The following is a 21,780-nucleotide window of genomic DNA, read 5'->3' as shown; positions in this document are numbered from 1 at the left end:
CCAGATTTCTTATGGGCCTTCAGAAATAGGGCACTTGTGGTAGCCTGTGTGCTTTATTGACCCAGTAAAGAGCTTCTAGCTTGCTCTTACAACAAAATTAAATTAACTGTAAGATCTGGAAAACCTTCGTAAGTGAAAAGTGAGTGCTTGGTATGAGTGTGTCTTTGTTTCTTAGTAGTGCAACTTACTTCATCTTCAGCAGTAGTATGGAGCTTCTGTTTGTTGAGTGTTCATCTCGCACCAGGCTCTGTGCAGAGTGTTCTACGAAATTTGTCTTATTTAATTCTTATCTTGAGGTGAATGTCAGTATTTTCATTTTATAGATGATCCAGTTAAGGTTCAGAGAAGCGTAATCAGTGATTAGGTCTAAAAAAAAACAGTGTAGGATGCCAAGAGCATGGGAGACCAAAGGTGCCACCAGCCGGTATGGAGCAGAGGCCTCCTCTAAAGCCAAGCCATGCAGGTGGATAGGATTTAGAATTGGGAGAAAATTTAGGATGGAGGAGCTGTGACCAAGAGTCTAAGGAAGAACAAGCATTTATCGCCCTCTCTCCATATTCTTCTTTTTCAGTCTTTGTCCTTTAGGATGAATGGAATTCTCGCCATCAGCATGGGGCGTTTTTAGTGCTTTTCAAGTTAGAATTGTAGACACTTGCCTCCTCCTCTGGTCTGGCTTTCTCCGTCAGAGTTGCTACAGCATTTTCCATTGATGATCACAGGTCCCAGTGAGTCCTGCCTTCAGTCTCTGTCCCCTCCAATCCATTCCCCACAGTGGCCACCAGGCTTTCCTTTTCTGAGACACAGATCTGAGCGTGTTCCTCAGGGACTTCTAAAGTCCCAAAGTCCCAGGTACCGAAACCAAATGCTCAGCCTTGGTTCTGGATAAGATCAGCACCTCAGGATGGCTCCGTAGTGTAGAGGTTAGCACGTCTGCTTTACACATAGAAGGTCCTGGATTCGTGCCCCAGGCAGAGCCACGGACAATACCCCGGGTGCGCCGGGCCCCCCAAGTGTGCTGGGGGTGCCAGGCCCTGGGGGCACCAGGCCCTGGGTGCATGCCATGAGCGTGTGGGAGAAGACACCCCGCCTTCAGAGATCTGATTCTTAAGGGGAAATGGCAACGTCCATAGGTCAGGGGTAGAAGTAGGGATGGGGCGGGAATTAAAGAGGGCGGCGGGGGGAAAAGATCAGCACCTCAGCATGGCAATCACAGTCAGCTCTTACAGCTGCTCCAGCCTACCTCTCAAGTTTATCAGCCCTGGCCACCCTGGACTTATCACACTTCCTGCCTATCCTTTTGCTCTTGTTCTTTTTGCCTAGCAAATACCTTCTCATCCTTTAAAGCTTCATCCTTTCTGAGACTCCCCTGGATCCCTTAGCTGCTTGAGAATAAGGACCATGTCTTAATCATCTTTGTGTCCTCATTACCTAGCAAACATACTTGGCAAATACTTGGCACTTACTAAGAACTTCTTTGAATGCATGAATGGATGGATGTTTGACTCTTTGGTGGGGAGGTGAAGGTGAAAGTTCAGGGATGTAATAAATAGGTCCCCTTCTGTCTGTAGTAACCTCACAGTGTAGTGCAGTAGTCTCATATATATTCAGCAGTATATATTTATTCAGCAGTATATCATTTTGGTCAAATAGTATTGCTGGTGTGAAAAATGCAGGTGGTTCCCTAGTAGCTCACATATTCTAATTCTTCCTCTTTTTTTAGAGAAAACTTAGAAAAGCACCTCGTGGACTGCCTTTATAGCTAACTTCTTGAGGGTTAAACACTACAGGATTACTTACTGTATCAGTCAAACTCTCTTGGTTAGAAATTAGACACTAACTCAAAAGAGATTTAAGCAAACATGGGGATTAATTTGTTCAAGTAACTGAAAAGAATCATAGATAGTTCTAGCCTTAGGCATAGATTCAAGTATTCAAGAAATGTAAATAGTGACTTTTCTGTCACCTTTTCTTGCCTAGCTTTTCTCTGCGTTACTTCATTTTTAGGTAGTCTCTGGCCTCGTGATAGCAACATGGCACTGGTAGCTCCAGACTTAGCAACTCCCATGGATAGAGAGCCTTGTTACCAATTGCATTAACTAATAATGGTCACTAGTGACCCGGTCACCATGGTGGGGGGAGGAGAATAATTCATTGGTCACATCTGAGATATGTTCCCATCTCCAGTGGTAATGAGGCAAACAGCCTACCTAAATCACATGACCTGAGAGTCAGGGATAAATTGGTAAAAAACTAGAAAACTGGGTGTGGTTGTCATAAGGATAATGATACTACAGGCTGAACAAACAGCGACAGATGTCCACTGTGGTTACCTTTCCATTCTTTTTTGTTGCCAACAATTCTCTCATTTCCTAGGGCTTGGTGATAGACCCCAAGCAGGTGGCTTGTCTTGTCCTTCTTCTGTAAATATCCACCCCCGACCCCCCAAGGCTTGTTGGAAACAGTCAGTTCACTGCAGTCTCTGACTTTCTTTTCACCCTAGCCTTTGTGATTGGTCCAGCGGCTCCAGTGTTTGTGTTGGAGCCTTGGAACACCAAACAGGGTGATTTGAACACAACAGTTTTTCCTGATGACTTGCCTTTCTTCATTAGATCAAGGAATAAATTCTCATTTTTTTTTCATTGGAATCCTGCTATGAGTTCTCTGATACAATGTAGATTTAAAGCAAATACTGTTCTCAGGAACATACCTTTCTTTTACTTTCTTTTTGTACATAACCAATGATTTCTGATATTCAATGACTTTCTGATATTCAGTCCTGACTGCTGCTAGTCACTATGATCAAGCCATAAAATGCCAATATTTGCAGATCCTTCTCATATGGAGAGTAATAAAACTTTATAGCGCTTTGGGCCTTATTTCTTCTAATTGATAGATTGGTTTTTTCCCTGCCACTCTTCGTTACACTTGTTTCCCAGCATGCCTTCCACCCCAATTCAGCCACCACCTAGTGAGTATTTTTTGAGTTCCTACCTCCTATCCAGAAAGGAAACTGTAATTTATTGAGTACCTATTTTCTATTAAGCGTATCAAACAGCTTTTTACATAAACCATCCCATTTATTTCTCATATCATTTCTTTGTGAGATGAGTGTCATTATTACCACTTAAAAGATGTGGAAATTAAGGCTAAGAGAGGATAAATAATTCACCTAATGTCTGAGAACTGGTAGAAGACCTGGGATTTGGTTCTGAGTCTGTTAAACTTGAAATTTCTTTCTCTAAGAATTAGGCTAGGAGCTCTAAAGTCCTGGAAAAATGTAAGATCTAATTTCTGACCTGAGTTGAAGGATAAGACAAATGATGAGAGTGAATTTAAGATTGGGGGTGTTTCTAAGTGCAATATGAGATAGGGTGTTATTCAAGTTCAGAAAATGGTGAATTCTGCCTCCAAATCCCACTCTACTTCATCTGAACATGACTGGAAATATATGTAAATATGAAATCAAGAGTTTATTTTAAATGTCACCCTGGCCCCAGATTCACTGTATGCTAATTCACTGTTTCATTTAGTGTGCTGTGAATTTAGACATTTGTGTCTCCTTATACTTTTGTTAAACCCAGAAGCATTGGTGAGCCCTAAATGTCTTTACATGTATTCACCCTCATCCCCACTGCTTTTTAGGTCCCATGTACTCCTTGATGAGCACAGGTCACAGTTATGAGCTCTTCAATGTACATCTGAGCTCTTCAATGTATATCTGGTAAGAGGGTAGTCAAAGGGAAGATTTTTATCTGTGCCTTAGATATTTGCCACTTGGTTGAATTCAATGCAGTTCAGTTCAGCTGAAGCTTACTGAGCGGCTGGTGAGTGGCAGCCAGTATACAAGGCTCTGTGGGGGATACAGCATATTCGTTCAGTGTCTGCTATATTCTAGGGCCCTTCTAAGCACTGGAGATAGAGTGGTAGTCAAGACAAGGCAAGGTCTGTTGTCATAGAGCTTATTACATTCTAGTTCCATAAACAATTAAAAAAAAAAAAAGACACTTTTCAGCTAGCGATGAGCACAATAATGAAAATAAACCAAGATGTTGAGATAGAATGAATTAGTGTGGGACATGGAGGATGAGAAAATAGAGGTCAAGACTTAGACAGTTTGAACTGGCAGGTCAGTGAAGGTCCTTTTGAGAAGGTGTCCTCTGAGCTAAGCCCTGAATACAGAGAAGGGAACCAGACATGTGAGGATCTGGGGAAAGAACCTGAGGTAGAGAGAACACCTTGTGCAAAGACCTAAGTTGGGAGCAAACTTGTTTAGTTTAAGAAATGGAGGGAAGTGTAGCCAGCGTTGCTGAAAGCACAATGAGTTAGGGGGAGAGTGGTAGAAAATGAGGTTGGAGACACAGGCAGGGAGCAAGTGATGTGGGCTCCCATAAGCCATGAGAACAGCTTGTGTTGTGTTTTAAGCAGGAGAGTGACTCACATTTTTTTTAAGTCTTGGCTGCTATATAGAGGAATGGATCGGGTATGGAAAGGAGGAAACAATGTTTGGGGCGAGTAGCTGAGCAAGGTGTAAATTATATTGTTATAATTATTAATATTATCATATACCTGGCTAACGAAATTGAATTTAGATTTTCGCCTAAGGGCAATGATGTGTATCAATAATAGCTCTCACTTATTGAATATTTACCAGTGTTGCATGGCTTTATCCGCATTTCTCATCAAGTCTACACACACGTGCGTGCACGCACACACAAACCTTATAAGCTGGGTTTATTACTGACATCAGCTTATATAGAGGAGGAAAGTTAGGTGGCGAGAATGTAACTACTGACTGCCCGTTGGTGAGGAAAGGGAACAGGAGCGGCATGATTCCCGGTGCCCAACTCCTAGAAGGGTACTGGGGGACTTGTCAGGAAGCACATGGAAGGCCACTGGCATTTGACAATAACTTTGAGATGAGAAGGAAAAGAGCTGGTCCCGCTAACTGGTGAAGAGCCTGTGTTAGGAGCACATATCAAAGGGCAGCCTGCACTATGTGTAAACCACTGGAATAAATGCTGCAGAAAGACTTTGATAAAATGGACATAAAATATGGCAATTTACAGACCAGGAGGTGAATAGATATACTTCTAACACAAACTAAAAAGCAGGAACTTCCTGAATGAGAATTTGTTGATATCCTTAATTTAGAATGTCAGAAAAGGCCCTGGTGTCATAATCAAATTCCTACACCTTCTTCTAGTTAGTTTTAAGCTAAAATAGTCTTAGAAAATCTGTCCAGGCCTGTCTGTGTCCTGTGCCCCAGGTAAGCAGGTGAGTTTTTTTTTCCCAGTTCATCTGTGGATCTGGACATTCTGGGGCATCTCAAGGGCAATTTGTCCTGAATGTTCACCTTAGGACAAAAATGATATCCAGGTGTGATTTTGTTTCCGTCAGACACTCAGGGTCTTTTTCACTGCCTCGAGATATCATCATGCCTTTCCAAGGACTGGATGTCTCTGTGTGCACAGAAACCACACTGCACATTTCCCTCAGCTCTAACCAGAGTCAAGGTCTTGCCACTTTGTACCCTGAGGTATTGGGAAAGCTATTGGGGCCCAAAGCTGGTCAGATCTATAGGAACCATTTTTGGTTTCATTTTTGCTTTTCCTTCTTATTTTTCCTTGAGAGGACTATGTTCCTTTTCCTTTTCTACCAGCATTCACTCTAGCAAAGCCTGGAGCCGCTGGTATTTATTGTTGGCCAGGCTACATATCTGTTCATGGAAAATGGCTGCAGTTCTAGGAATTGCAGTCTTGATTTGTTAGCCGAATACTCCATGCACCAGCAGTGGCAGTAGCTGCCAGTCGATCTGAGTTTTATGTGATAAGATTGTTGTTTTGGTCCCTCCACCCCCACCCCAGGATGAGAACTACTGTTTGCTAGAGCTGAGATCATTAAAACCATTTCAGTTAAGACTTTGTGTGAGAATATAATTACACCTACCAAAGATATAGGCCTGACCTGGTAAAGTGAGGGCAAAAAATAAATAAGGTCAGTACAGGAGAAATATTGGCACCAGGTAGATTGGATGGCACCTCACTCACTTTCAATGATGTTATACAAATCAAATAAAATCCTATTCCCTTTTATTATTTTAGCTGAGTAGTCTTGTCCAAAATGAAAATCAGATGGTTTTCGTCTTTTTCATTTTTTTCCAAAGCAAATGGTTACAAACACTTACTTAATATAATTTACTGGAGCTTTTTTCCTAAAAGAACATTTACGTTACTTTCTTTTATGCATGCAGTAACTTTTGATCAAAACATGACTCCACTCCACTTGTTTAATGTTGAGCATCTGGATTAAAGGCTTCTTTTAATCTTAAATAGAGATTATGGCTCTCTTTCCCTTTAAGCAAACCACCATAAAACTTTGGCCCCTTTCCAGTTTTCTTCATTAAAGCTCTCTTTATTATAGTGTTTTCGGATGGCAGTCATTAAATGATTGTTATGCACAATGGGCACTTGATTATAATTATTTAACTGGCAATCAGTTATTGCAGCATTTTGGTGGTGTAATTAAAAGGGAGCATGTTTCTACCTGCCAGCATCTCTGAGATGTTCAGCTCTGAGTTAGGGGAAGAAGCAGAACCTAAACATATGGGCAGGAAGAATCCATTCATAGAAGCTTTTCTTTTATTCTTCCCCAATCTGCTTCTTGGTCTCTTTTGTTCCATAAGATAGATGAACAGTGGTAATAAAATAAGAATTTTTTGTGCTGCGAACTCCTGAATCAGTAGATACATTTGGTAATTAATGTTAAGTCTCTCTACATGTTAAGAAATGTGAAATGGGTAGAACCGTATTTATATAATTCTGCTTTTCTTAACACAAGCATAGGAATGTTCTCCCCATTCTCATTTATAAATTTTGGCATTTCTTTCTTGACCTGAATTGATATGGGATGCCACTAACAAAAAATTGTTGTAAAATATATGTGGCATTCACGACACATACCTGGAAGGCCATTAATATCACTAAAAAAGTTAGTAACAGTGTGATTCACAAGTTAAGATGGGCCCCTGCATTATTCACAACTCTTTCAGTTGTAAATGACAAAGACCTAATTCTTACCAACCTTAACAAAGAGGAAATTTCTTGGTTATGTAGCTGGAACATTATTGGAACTGCTTATAGGATTAAAGGAATCAGGGCTCAAGGCTGTAAACTGGGATTCAGTTCCTCCAAGACTCACTTTTTGTGTGTCTCAGCTGAGCCTGCCTGTGCTTGGCTTCATTCTGAGGATAACCTTCCAGTCTTCTCTTTGTGGCAGGAAATATGGCCATTAGGTGCCCCAGATTCCCATCTTCCTAGCTGAGCAACTTGAATGGGAAGCGACACGTGTCTTCCATCTTTCGTAAATCAGTCTAAGGGAAGAACTGTCCCTGCTTGAGTCATACATTCACCTCCTGGACTAATTGCTGTTGCCAAGAAAATGGCACTGTATGATTGGTTAAGCCTGGATCACATGTTATCCATGGAGAAAGGGTAAGAAAGATGGAGTCCGAGGACTGGCAACCTGTCAGAGACATTGGTATGTCCCCATAAATGGTTCCCCAATGACTGACAAAAATGCAGTGATTATTTTAGAAAATGAATATGAAAATCTGAAATATCCAAACTTAAAAAATGTTCTCTACATGTTTTCCCAAAGTAGATCTCTTTCTTTTAGAAATAATCCACCTTTGTAAGACCTAGTTATAAAAATGCCTGCATTCCAAATGATTGCCAAACTTTGCCTGTAGTCGTTCTTGAGTTCAAAAGACCCCTTACTGGTGTGGTCTAAGGGTTCTGAAGAGATGAGACAGGCACTAATTATAAATACCTGCTATGGCGACACAGCTGCCATATCTGCATTATCACCAGGGACTCAGGATCCAGGGTCCAGGGAGCGCAGTGTTCAAGTACTGTCTCCGTATTAAATCACTTACCACAGTTCTGGCTAATAAAATTCTCCATTTCTCTCTTGGTTTAGTTCCATATTTGAATCTGTGAGTGCAAAGGCAAAACAGTCTGCAAAATAGCATACTTAAATAGCAAAAAGCCTTAAAAGTAAAGGAAAACAACTGAAAAATTGAAAATTGAAAAGCTCTTCTACCCTCTTGCCCCCAACACACACACACACACACACACACACACACTGAACATGATCTAATAATCTTATGGGGAAAATATCCTATTTATTAAGCAAATAAAGAAGACAACTGAAATGTGCAAGCTCAAACTTGAATAAAAATAACTCTCAATTTCCTATTTCTCTTATGAATCTCTGCACATTTATTTTCATGTTATGTCTTTATTTGTACAACTAAGATAGTAAGCTCAGGGTAACTTAAATGACTAATTGAATACTACCTGAACTCGGGGAGGGGGAATCAGCTTCTTCAGATTGAATATGTGTGTGTATATTTACACACACACACTTTTTTAGTTTGTGGATATTGGATACTGCTAGAGGAGTTTCTTGGGAATCTAATCTTCTCAATGGCAAGCTTCTGCATTGCTCTTGCCAGCAGTTTAGTTCATATGGACTCAATGCCAATTTTCTTTTCGCATATGTGAAATAAGTTTGGCACATAGCAAACAAAACAGTGACACCATAGAGAAGACTGGCGCTTTTTGAGAAGTGTAACAGGCAGATTCAGAACTAAATTTTTTCTTTAGGTGAATCGAGTTTAAATTAAATTAAATGTTGCAAGAGATTACGATATTTGTGTGACTCTCAAGAAGTCAGAGGCCATGGCAATAAAGTATTTTCATTTTATAGAGTTTTTCTTGGAAAGGGTGTACACCATATGACAGCAGAGTGCTTAAAACCCAGAGCCTGATGCCAGCACAAAATCCAAACATTATAAACTTACTTCCAAAACCCAGATATTTATCAGTCCCTCTCTTGGAACAGAGCATCTCTCAACTAGTCCAAGTCCACTAGCTCAGAATCACCTTCCCAGCCTTGAGTTTTGAGGATGAAGCACCAAGTAAGGCATATTCTCCAGGAAGGAAGGAAAAACTATTGAACGAAAATTGTCATATGAATCAAAAACCACAGACGGCAACATTGTCCCAGTGGACAATTTTTTCCTTAGCAAAAATTTTTTCGTTAACCAAAGAAAGTCAAGGGAGGCAAACCAGTGGCCCAGTGACCATTGCTGCATGCGTTTCTGGTCCCTCAGTCAGTTTTTTAAAACTCAGCAGACTTCCCTCTTAACAAATAGCCTACCTCTAATCCTCTCCACTTAGGGCTGTGTGCCTTAACCAGATTAGAAAATTCTGAGGTGAAGGGGCCATTTGTTCAGGCTTTCCATGTCTGCACGGTGCTCTAAGATCATTAAAAAGCCTTCTAATCTGTGCTTCTTTGCTTCCCAAGCTTCACCCCAAGAGTACTGGGGAGGCCTTTGCCTTCTCTCCAGGCCACTTCTGTACACAGAAGACCTCTGAAATCTTTGCTCAGCAGGATTTGAAATTCAGCCTCCTTAGTGAATTTCCATCACAGAGTCACTGCCAAGTCATACAGATCCATCAAGGGAGGCTTCCTAGGAAACCACTGAGTCCCTGTCCACTAGGTGATGGCCCAACAACTAGCCTCCAGTTCTGGCTGGTCAGGCATCTCTTCTTTCCCACTCCCAGCATTAGACTTCACCACCACCTGCTAATGCATCTGAAGGAAGTGAGAGGTCTTGGTCACAACATGATTAGAGCTGATGCCAGAAGGGTAAACAAGTCATAAATTACTCTTAATTTTTCTTGGATACAGATGCTATTAGGCTTTAGTTATGGAAAAATAGAATCTCTTTAATCTTTTATTTATATAATAGTTGGTCTTCTCATATGACTTTAAATCTTGCTTTTCTTCAAGAAGCATTGCACCCTATGCAAAGTACTGTGTAAGCTGCTAACCGAGAACAGATAGGGGAGTTAGAATTTAATGGGGACAGAGTTTCAGTTTGAGGATCAAAAAGTTCTGGACATGGGTGGTGGTGATGGTTGTACAACAGTGTGAATGTACTTCATGCCACTTGGCCAAAACTTTAAAAGAGTTAAAATGGTAGATTTATTTTATGTATATTTTACCATAATTAGAAAAAAATAGGTTCCTTGCACATTTCTTTTTAGTCGAGGTTAATTATTTATTTGGTGTAAGTTAGAAGTTTGACCTATATCCTGTAGTAAGATATAAGTGTATATGACTCATCCCAAAACCTAAAATTTTACATTTCTTCTATTGCATGTAGCAAGTACTGAGTTCCTTATTTCATTGATCTCTCCTATTATCAGAATACTATATAACATCTTGTTTAAATTAATGAATGATTCTCCTCTGCAAAAATAGTAAAAACAGTCTCAACTGATGAATTGCATAATACATTCTGGAGTGGCTTTAGACTTAAGATCCTTACCCAGTGCACCAAAATGATGAGAGCTTTGTTGGGTTTGGGGAACAGAGATTCAGATCCTGCCTTGAGCCTTGATGGTCCTGGCCTTCAAACTCTGGTTCCTGCCTCTGCCTTTGGCCAGCGGTGCCTGTGGGCCAGTCATTTCATCTCTGCGTGCTGCAGTGTCCTTATCTGTAAAATGAGAACAAAGATACCTGCCTTTGCAAGGTCGTCAGGACCAAACGTGACATTTGTAGAAACACATAGCATTGTGCTGGGGATGTAGTAGGTGGTAAATCTACGCCATCTCCCTTCCCTTGAGGCCATTGTGACAAAGGACTGTAATGCAATGGGTGCCTGAGACAGGCTCTGGAGAGCCCTTCATCCTACATGTGTGGGAGCATGTGAGCGCCTCCTGAAAATCCTTTTCTCCTTCTTCTGATACCAGGGCCCCTCTCCTGTCACTCTCTAGACTCTCTTCTCCCTCTCTGCCTGCCTTTGAACTGGGGAGTTCTCATTTTACAGTTGTTGCGTGAGGGGGAAATGGGTGAGGGGGAAATGGCTCGCCCCTGAGCCCCTGGCTCAGCGCCAGTAGCAGCTGTTGAAACACAGCAGTGCTCAGTGTCTCATGGAGCCTCCTGCTCTTCCAAGATCCTAAGGCTTCACTGCCTTTCTCCTCAGACCCATCACCTTCCCCTTGGGTTAGAATCTCTTTCCCTTGGTTTCCTTTGACCTCTCATTCCTTAGTCTAAAGCCAGCAGCAAAGAAAGGTACTTGTTACCACAGGTCTGTGTCTTTTCAATGGGTAGCTTGGCCCTAGTGGGCCTTGTTTTTTGAAGTCAGAAAAGCTGTCATTTTTCCTTCCTTGTAGATCCATCTGCTCCTCTTGGCTCCAGAGGACAGCTTGACTCCACATCAGGCTTCACCAAGAACTAGAATTCAGTTTATTGAAAGATGAGAGTACTTTGATGGATGGTACAATTTATCAGCTTCCCCAAGAATGTATCTTGTAAACATATGAGTGATAAAGTGCTGAACACCCTTTCTGTACCAGCACTTTGGGTTACAGGGGACAGCTAGTCCCAGGCTACTAAGTCAGTAGTTCTCAATCCTTGTATTACTTTTTAACCTTTTAATTGAAGATTATGTAATTTATATATAGTTAAGTGTACAAATCTTAAGTGTACATCACAATGATTTTTATTATCATACACCTCTGTAAATACCTCCCAGATCGAATTTAAAACATTTTTAATACTCCAGAGCCTCCCTCGACCCTCCTTCTATTCAATACTCCCAAAGATAATTACTCTTCTGACCTCTATCACCCTAGATTAGTTTGAGTTCTCAACTTTTTTCCACCTATACTCACCCTCGAGTTCCTGTCTCCTGCTTATTATCATTTAAGAATTCAAAATTATTTCCTGTGTGACCAAAAAGAAACAAAGTAATGGTAATTTGAGAAATACTTTTCATGCCCTCCCCTCCCACATATGATCTAATACACTCTCTGTTCCCCTGCCCCACCCCTCAGCCAAGTCATGGGGAGAGAGGGTGACATCCCCATCTTTCTGGACAATCATGCCCAATCCCAGAAGCCGGAAAAGAGAAACAGACACCCTGGGACCTTAGTCCTAGTTTCCTGGTGTCCAGACTTCACATTATAGTTTTTCCTAAGCTGAAAAAGAATATGGTTCTTAGAATCACCAGACAGCCACTGAGCTCGCACTGTGCACAGATTCCTACTTTCCATTTTTTGTCCAAGCAGGTTTTTTTTTTTTCAACCTGATTATGATTTATCTTCGGAATGGGGATTGCATTTAAAGAGAAGTATCACTATTGCATTCCCCTTTTAACATCTTAACATTGACCATCTTGAACTGTTCCTTGTAAAGAGTGGGATGGGAAGATTATTTACAGGAGGCACACAGAAGCCCGCATTTTGGCATGTACTGTCATGCTCAAATCCTTTTATTTAAAAGTGTGGCTTGGTCGTTTATCCTACAGTAAAAGTATCTACAAGAAGCTATTATTATATTGACATTGGAGCCAAACAGGAAATCAGAGGATTCACAAATGTTATCTGCTTTAATGCAATGGGTTTTCTACGCACTGACTTTGCAGCCAATCAGGATAGACTCTACAAAAGGATTTAAGGGACGTGTTATTGCCATAATGTTTATTCCTTGGGCTTTGCAGGCTACATTGAATTCCCAGAATTTTGAGGGCTAAAGAGAAAGGGAGGCTTAGAGAGAGACGAAAGGGGGAAACAGAGAGACAGAGAGAGAGAAAAAAAAGATGAACCCAGCAAGAAAGAATTGAGATAGAGTCCATCATTACCATGAAAATATAATATTCTGTGATATTGGGTAGAATTTGGTATAATTCAGCAATTATGTATAAGCATTTATTATGTACACATTATTGCACAAAGCACTGTTTGGAGCCTGAAGGGAAGGTGATATGCCAAAAAGGTTAAGTGCTCAAAACGTTTTTTTTTTTTTTCAGCATTTTTGTCCATGATTTAGATTAGGGCAAAACTGGCACATCTAGCAAATTCATGGATGATGCTAAGCTGGGAAGAGAACTAAAATCAGAATCTAAAGAGATCACGAAAGACATAAGGCTAAACTTTAAAAAGTTGAAATATATCACGTACAAGTGTAAGTCCCTAGCTATTTATAAAAAAAAGTATAGGATAGGAGAGAGATAATAAATAGCACCTGTGAAAAGAATGTTCGACTCTTGCAAATACAACATGAATAAAGGAGTGGTGTGAAGGGGCATGACGTAGCTTCTACACCATGAAGGTACATTTCTGAAAATTGAATGGCCAGATCCACACCTAGAGTATTGACTTCGCAATGACCATACTTAAAGATGCTGAAGAACGTTGAGAACCAGAATCAGAAACCATGTTACAAGGAACATTCTCAAAGAATGAGTAGTTAGGGCTGGGCTGTGTGCGAGGCATGTGAAGGTCAAACCAGGACTAAAGAAAGGGATCTAGTTCAATTTGAAAAAGACCTTTCCCCACACGTGAAGCTGTTGATCCAGAATGGAATAGGTGGCCTTGTGCCTGGGCACAGATGTGGACAACTCCCATTTATGGAGGATGTTACTCATGCCAGCCCTCATGCCAATTGTAGGGCCCCAGAAGCCATTTGTCAGATGTGTTGTGGAGGGAATTTGTGCAGCCTCTAGATGTTTGGAACCGATACTCTGTAAGGTCTCATCCAGTCGTGATATCCTCTTGTTGCTTACATGTGTACATGGTCAAAGCACACGGTGCAGGCTCTGGTGAGTTCCAGTAAGACGGCTGTGAGCTAGAATACCTGGGGAATGAGGCAGAGATTGTCACAGATCTTGAAGCGTGGAAAGAATTAAGGGGCACAAGATAATTGAAGGCATGCATGGGGGTGAGCTGGGAGTTTGGGAAATAAAGAGAAGTTTGGATAGATAAGGTGGGGCAACAGAGTGGAAAACCCCGAGCAAGAAATGGAGATTTGGACTAACTGCTACAGTTAGGAGAGGAACATGGTGCATAATCCTAAGGAGAGATGGGGCGCTGAAGTCCTTGGACACCCTTGGCTCTCACATAGTCTCATACAAGGAAGCAGGGTGACAGAGACCCCAACCCGACAACCTTGGAGATGTCAGCAGCTCCCTGTTCTATTGGTCAATAAAAAGTGACCATGCTCAGACCAAAATCAACAGCTATTTCTGCTACAGAAGTGCCACAAGCAATTTCCTGAAGACTGGGGGGAAGGTACCTTTTTAGGACCTGAGGAAGTAGCCTTATTTATTCACCTGCAGTCATTTTTGAAACTTCAAGTCATGGTTCCTGGTGGCCATCATTCTCACAGCCATAGGATTATGTAATTTATATATAGTTAAGTGTACAAATCTTAAGTGTACATCACAATGATTTTTATTATCATACACCTCTGTAAATACCTCCCAGATCGAATTTAAAACATTTTTAATACTCCAGAGCCTCCCTCGACCCTCCTTCTATTCAATACTCCCAAAGATAATTACTCTTCTGACCTCTATCACCCTAGATTAGTTTGAGTTCTCAATCTTTTTCCACCTATACTCACCCTCGAGTTCCTGTCTCCTGCTTATTATCATTTAAGAATTCAAAATTATTTCCTGTGTGACCAAAAAGAAACAAAGTAATGGTAATTTGAGAAATACTTTTCATGCCCTCCCCTCCCACATATGATCTAATACACTCTCTGTTCCCCTGCCCCACCCCTCAGCCAAGTCATGGGGAGAGAGGGTGACATCCCCATCTTTCTGGACAATCATGCCCAATCCCAGAAGCCGGAAAAGAAACAGACACCCTGGGACCTTAGTCCTAGTTTCCTGGTGTCCAGACTTCACATTATAGTTTTTCCTAAGCTGAAAAAGAATATGGTTCTTAGAATCACCAGACAGCCACTGAGCTCGCACTGTGCACAGATTCCTACTTTCCATTTTTTGTCCAAGCAGGTTTTTTTTTTTTCAACCTGATTATGATTTATCTTCGGAATGGGGATTGCATTTAAAGAGAAGTATCACTATTGCATTCCCCTTTTAACATCTTAACATTGACCATCTTGAACTGTTCCTTGTAAAGAGTGGGATGGGAAGATTATTTACAGGAGGCACACAGAAGCCCCCATTTTGGCATGTACTGTCATGCTCAAATCCTTTTATTTAAAAGTGTGGCTTGGTCATTTATCCTACAGTAAAAGTATCTACAAGAAGCTATTATTATATTGACATTGGAGCCAAACAGGAAATCAGAGGATTCACAAATGTTATCTGCTTTAATGCAATGGGTTTTCTACGCACTGACTTTGCAGCCAATCAGGATAGACTCTACAAAAGGATTTAAGGGACGTGTTATTGCCATAATGTTTATTCCTTGAGCTTTGCAGGCTACATTGAATTCCCAGAATTTTGAGGGCTAAAGAGAAAGGGAGGCTTAGAGAGAGACGAAAGGGGGAAACAGAGACAGAGAGAGAGAAAAAAAAGATGAACCCAGCAAGAAAGAATTGAGATAGAGTCCATCATTACCATGAAAATATAATATTCTGTGATATTGGGTAGAATTTGGTATAATTCAGCAATTATGTATAAGCATTTATTATGTACACATTATTGCACAAAGCACTGTTTGGAGCCTGAAGGGAAGGTGATATGCCAAAAAGGTTAAGTGCTCAAAACGTTTTTTTTTTTTCCAGCATTTTTGTCCATGATTTAGATTAGGGCAAAACTGGCACATCTAGCAAATTCATGGATGATGCTAAGCTGGGAAGAGAACTAAAATCAGAATCTAAAGAGATCACGAAAGACATAAGGCTAAACTTTAAAAAGTTGAAATATATCACGTACAAGTGTAAGTCCCTAGCTATTTATAAAAAAAAGTATAGGATAGGAGAGAGATAATAAATAGCACCTGTGAAAAGAATGTTCGACTCTTGCAAATACAACATGAATAAAGGAGTGGTGTGAAGGGGCATGACGTAGCTTCTACACCATGAAGGTACATTTCTGAAAATTGAATGGCCAGATCCACACCTAGAGTATTGACTTCGCAATGACCATACTTAAAGATGCTGAAGAACGTTGAGAACCAGAATCAGAAACCATGTTACAAGGAACATTCTCAAAGAATGAGTAGTTAGGGCTGGGCTGTGTGCGAGGCATGTGAAGGTCAAACCAGGACTAAAGAAAGGGATCTAGTTCAATTTGAAAAAGACCTTTCCCCACACGTGAAGCTGTTGATCCAGAATGGAATAGGTGGCCTTGTGCCTGGGCACAGATGTGGACAACTCCCATTTATGGAGGATGTTACTCATGCCAGCCCTCATGCCAATTGTAGGGCCCCAGAAGCCATTTGTCAGATGTGTTGTGGAGGGAATTTGTGCAGCCTCTAGATGTTTGGAACCGATACTCTGTAAGGTCTCATCCAGTCGTGATATCCTCTTGTTGCTTACATGTGTACATGGTCAAAGCACACGGTGCAGGCTCTGGTGAGTTCCAGTAAGACGGCTGTGAGCTAGAATACCTGGGGAATGAGGCAGAGATTGTCACAGATCTTGAAGCGTGGAAAGAATTAAGGGGCACAAGATAATTGAAGGCATGCATGGGGGTGAGCTGGGAGTTTGGGAAATAAAGAGAAGTTTGGATAGATAAGGTGGGGCAACAGAGTGGAAAACCCCGAGCAAGAAATGGAGATTTGGACTAACTGCTACAGTTAGGAGAGGAACATGGTGCATAATCCTAAGGAGAGATGGGGCGCTGAAGTCCTTGGACACCCTTGGCTCTCACATAGTCTCATACAAGGAAGCAGGGTGACAGAGACCCCAACCCGACAACCTTGGAGATGTCAGCAGCTCCCTGTTCTATTGGTCAATAAAAAGTGACCATGCTCAGACCAAAATCAACAGCTATTTCTGCTACAGAAGTGCCACAAGCAATTTCCTGAAGACTGGGGGGAAGGTACCTTTTTAGGACCTGAGGAAGTAGCCTTATTTATTCACCTGCAGTCATTTTTGAAACTTCAAGTCATGGTTCCTGGTGGCCATCATTCTCACAGCCATAGATACCAAGTTTTGTTTTGCATTGTTCATAAATTTGGCTCTAGAGAGCTCTTCCTTAGCTCTGGCCACAGCACACTTTATCTAATTTTATTTAACTTCCCACATTCACCCTTTATTTTCCCTTTGCTGAATGGCCAGTAGGTGCAAACTGTATACGGTGGTGTTAACTCGGTTCATTTGCACTGCAAGGACTTACACTGTATTGTATTACCTTTTGTAAGTGTGCCACACATTTATTTCCAGGCATTTTCCACACAACAGCCCTATAATGTAAGTAAATTAAGACTTTCTCCCTGTCTCACAGACAAGGAGATTAATGCGAGAGAGGTTAAGTGATGCAGTGAGAGTGGTTTTGTATGTATGGCGAATAGCCCATTTCATGAGAGGCAAAGCCATTGGAAGGAGGACATTATCGTTCTTTAACTAAAGAAACATTCACAGAGAAAGGGTTTGGCATTGGCAAGGCCAAGTTAAACAGGATACTGCATTCTCTCCAAGTGTTTCCACCACCGCACCCCTCTCTTCACACTGATGCTTGTGGGTCACTTCCTAATCAGTGAATGGGTTCACTGACCTGTAAGCAGGGTGGGAGGTGGAGATTTCATTTGGGCAAACTCATGGAAGGAAGTCATTTTGCAAGTTTCCCAGGGATGAGAGAATGTTTTTTCTTCCTCCTCCCATGCCACCCCCTCTCCTCCTCCTCTGTAAAACACACACAACCCCGCTATCCTAGCGAAAGCTGTGACACAAACCTGTGTTTAGAGGGTAGCTATGGCCGTGTTTATCCTGGTCTTCTCTGGGCACAAGGCTGGAGCTTCGTGCCCCCACTAGACCAGTGCTTCTAAAAAGACATTTTCAGGGCTATCCTGGGGCCATTTAAAAAGCCAGAGACCTCTTCTGTGACTCATCACTAAGTCTCGACATTTAATAATCCCATCACTGTATGGGGCCCCAAAACTGTCTCATTTGATCTTATATCCAGTTTGAGTAAAGAATCAGGAATGCTTTATGGGCTAATTCTATAGGATGCATTATCATTCCTTCTGAAGCCAGAAAGGAAACATAAAACTGTTATTGCTTAAATTAAAATAAAATAAACAAAAATCTGTAGGACTTTCATGTCCTTTCTGATGCAGCTTTTATTGGGAGGTATTTCTTGTGTTCATAATTATTTCAAGTTCCAAGTCTGTTATTCTGCTCCCTGATTTTCCAATCTTTACCCCATCGAAGTTGGCTGCTCCTACTCTGTCTTAATTTGGGTTGTACAGAGCTTGTTTGTTCCCTCGAGACACAAAGCAGATCAGTTGCTTAATTTTTATTTAAAATGGTGTCCGTGAGCCATCATCATGGGACGACTTTGTACATGAGGCTGATTTTTGTTCCCCAGAAGTCTTTGCCAATATTCTAGTCTGTTGTATATATTTACCGCTGTTATAATAATAATGGTTTACAGGAGCCCAGATTATGATATTTTAATAATATAGAGCCCTTTATTGATATAAATGCTTCATGCAAATTGGAATGAAATATTAAAACCACAATTTTGGCTCTACTTACCAGTTACACAAAAAGATTGGACTTAACTCATTGGGTAGATGTGAGCCGCCTTTGGCATTTAGTGTTTATTCTCATCTCACATAGAGCCCTCATTTTCAGAGTGAAGAAGCCAAGGCCTAGGACCACTCTTTGGTGAGTTCATGGTCAAATTAAGATTTAACTCCAAGTCTCTTGACTCTCAGACCAGCACATTTCTCTCCTATTCTATGCTTAACCTCTTTTTCATATACTTTCCTAGAAGCAAGGCTATTGTCTCCACGCAGAATTTCTAAACACTTGATTTCAGTGTGCCCCAGTTACAATCCAAAAACAGCAGTTTTCTAAGCACATAATGAAGGGCTACGATTCCTGTTATCAGGGACTATAGTTTGGGGAACTTTTCAGTGTGGATCCGTGTAGTGTGGCTGCTGAAGGAGGGGACTGACACCTACTCTCTGTTATATCAGGTTTGTACTGTGTAGGTGCATCGCCTTTTCAGGCGACATAATTTCCTACCTCTTCGCCCCCCAGTCCATATCCACTACCCCCACCGGGATTAATCTACAAGACATTGGTTTTGACTGTATCACTCCTGTGACTAAACACCTTCCCCATTGCCCCCAGATCAAAGCTCCAGACTCTTCAGCTCGCTTCCAAAGCCCCCATCCCCACCCCGGCCAGACCAGTGTCCTCACTGTCTCCAAAACAAGCCATATTCATTCCCACTTCTCTTTGCTCTTGTAAAGGCCTTTTCTCCTGTCTGTGGTTTAGCCCTTCCTACCTCACAGTGACTAGGCCAGTCCCACTTATTTGACTCTGTCCTAGACTGTATTCCTTCTATTATGAACTCCTGAAATGTCTGCTGATTCTATGAGAGTGTATAAGCCTGACCATTCACATCCTGATTGCATCACTGTCATGACTTCTGGTCTCAAACTCAGCTGTGAGCTTCTAGAGAAGTTCTCAGACTTTCTCAGTTCACAGTGAACTGAGAAATTCTGGAGACTCACAATTCTTGGAGTCTCCAGAATTATTTCACAGTGTCCTCTAGGCCAAAAGAAATACATAGTAGTTCCATTTATTAAGTAGTTAGAACCAAGCAACTTAATAAGTACTTATGTCCTAACAATTAAATAGCTAGTCAAAAAAAAAAAAATACTACACCTAAATTGAAAGAAAATATCATTGCTTTATTCTGAAATCACCACAGTTATTTACTAATAGGATATCTGCTCCTGTTGGACACTGCACAGCTTCCCAAACCTTTGAATCAGATGGGAACCTGTCACACTCCTTTCTTGTTCTATGTTGATTTTATAAAACAATTGCCGAAAACACAGTTTCGCAAAGATATGAGATCATCAAAAGAATGTAACACAAACTAATGTCGAAGCTGTAAACTACCTTGATCTAGTAGTTTCTGTAGTGCCTGACAGGTTGTGTATCTTGTCATTTCCCTCAAAAATTTAAAATGTCCTATGGATAAAATTCACTGCAGTGCCCTGAGGCACTGAGGCACGCAATTTGGGAACCACAGCTCCAGAGCACAGGTGTACTATCGTGTGTTCCCCAAAGTGCATTGAGTAATGCAGTCCTTATGGTAGGTAGCCAGTAAATACTTTATTTATTTATAAATCCTTGACCTCCCGATAGAGGCCACAAATGCCACAATTTGAGCAATGTGCTGAGTTCTTTTGCACAGCAGTAATTCAAATTAAATTAGTTTGAACGTCTTTCGGGGGTGCTATAAAGGAAATTCCTATACTGAGCGGAGGTTGGCTTAGGTGCCCTATAAATTCCCTTCCATTGCCAAAGTTCTTTAATTCAGTAGCAACCACATGCAATACGAGACCAGTATAAACACAATCGCATGACAGTGGGGAGGATGAAATGACTCAAACCCCCATGCCAAAAATATAAAAATATTTGAATTCTAACATATTGAATTTAGTTTTGGGGAAGAAAGTAGAGACTTAAAACTGCTGTTTCCTTAATAAGGTAGATTAATTGATAAACCTTCTTTTCAATTGCCACAAAAATTGACCGTATGGTATGACACTGAGAAAACTACAGTGCATCCCCAAAAAAGTAGAAATAGCACAAGAAACATATCTGATCACTATGTAATATAGCTGAAAAATAAAAATTCAAAAACTTTTAAAGTTGGAAATAAAACAGCACTGGGAAATTTAAAAACTCTTCTTGAGTCAATGAGAAAATTAAAACTGTAGACTATTGAGAAAGTAATATCAAAATTCTACACATAAATATTTTTTCAATATAGCTAATGCAGTGCTTAGGAAAATTCACCAATCTAAGTTCTTATGTGAATAACAAAAATAAATAAAATAGAAGAAATTTTGCATTGAACTTACAAAATTAGGAAAGGAACAAGAAAGTTAACTCAGGAATGGCAGAAGAAAAATCTTAGAAAAGTGCCTGATACATAATAGATGGTGGATGTTATTATCATTTAGTTGTCAAAAAAAAATGAGGAGTTTCTATCTGAATGGTACCGAAAAATCTCCAAGACAGAATGCTGAGTTTAAAAAGCAAGCTTCATTTTTTGTGGTAGTTGGGGAGATTTAAATATGGAATCCATGTTAGATTATATTATTGAATTAGTGTAAATTTGCAGAGGTATGACGATGTTATTGTGGAGAATGTTATATAGAAGAATGTCCTTATTCTTAGGGGATATATATGCTAATAGATTCAGAAAATAAATGTCATTGATGTCTGCAGTGTACTTTTCAGTGGTTGAGGGGGACATATGTTAAGAGAGATGTGGGAAAATATTATTAGCGTATTTATGTAAATTGTATAGGAGTGCTTATTCAGTTCTTCTCTAAGTTTGAAACTTTTCAAAAGAAAATTAACAAATAGTACCAAAAAAACAAGGTACAGAACAATTTTAGCATGTTTTTTTAAACTCATGTGTGTGCTTATATGTTTATATGCTTTACATGCATTAACTGTCTCTAAAGGATATACTAGAAATTGAGAACAGAGGTTACTACTGGGGAGGAGGACTGCTTGGCTGGGGTCAGGACCAGGAGGCTTAGCTTTTGAATCTTCTACTACATATTTACATATTCTATCTTAAAAACATGCTCTTGGGTTTTTTTTAAATTTTAAACTCTCTGTCCTGTGCTCAGTCTTAGCATTGTGCCATCACTGGATAAATGAAATCAGAACGCCTGGGGGCCAGGAGACTACTTAGGAAATGCCTTCTCTCAGGGCAGATTTCTTCGATGGTTTCTTCCTTGGACT

General features: G+C 40.7%; 1 protein-coding gene across 2 annotated transcripts in view; it reads left to right on the top strand.

Annotated features, from left to right (window-relative positions):
• Positions 1–21,780, top strand: part of ATG7 (autophagy related 7) — a 228,405-nt gene that overhangs the window by 152,859 nt on the left and 53,766 nt on the right. The window contains exon 19 of one of the 2 annotated variants that reach the window (XM_011370557.2): positions 21,666–21,780. The exons of the other annotated variant lie outside the window; for it this stretch is intronic. Within the exon in view, the coding sequence (XP_011368859.1) occupies positions 21,666–21,671 (6 nt within the window). The 3' untranslated portion in view covers positions 21,672–21,780. The remainder of the gene's footprint in view (positions 1–21,665) is intronic. 2 annotated transcript variants of the gene reach the window in all.

This window comes from Pteropus vampyrus, unplaced genomic scaffold (assembly GCF_000151845.1).
Source record: "Pteropus vampyrus isolate Shadow unplaced genomic scaffold, Pvam_2.0 Scaffold171, whole genome shotgun sequence".
In the NCBI taxonomy this organism is placed as follows: domain Eukaryota; kingdom Metazoa; phylum Chordata; class Mammalia; order Chiroptera; family Pteropodidae; genus Pteropus; species Pteropus vampyrus.
Note: the sequence above shows the minus strand (reverse complement) of the source record. Positions and strands in the feature narration are given on the sequence as shown.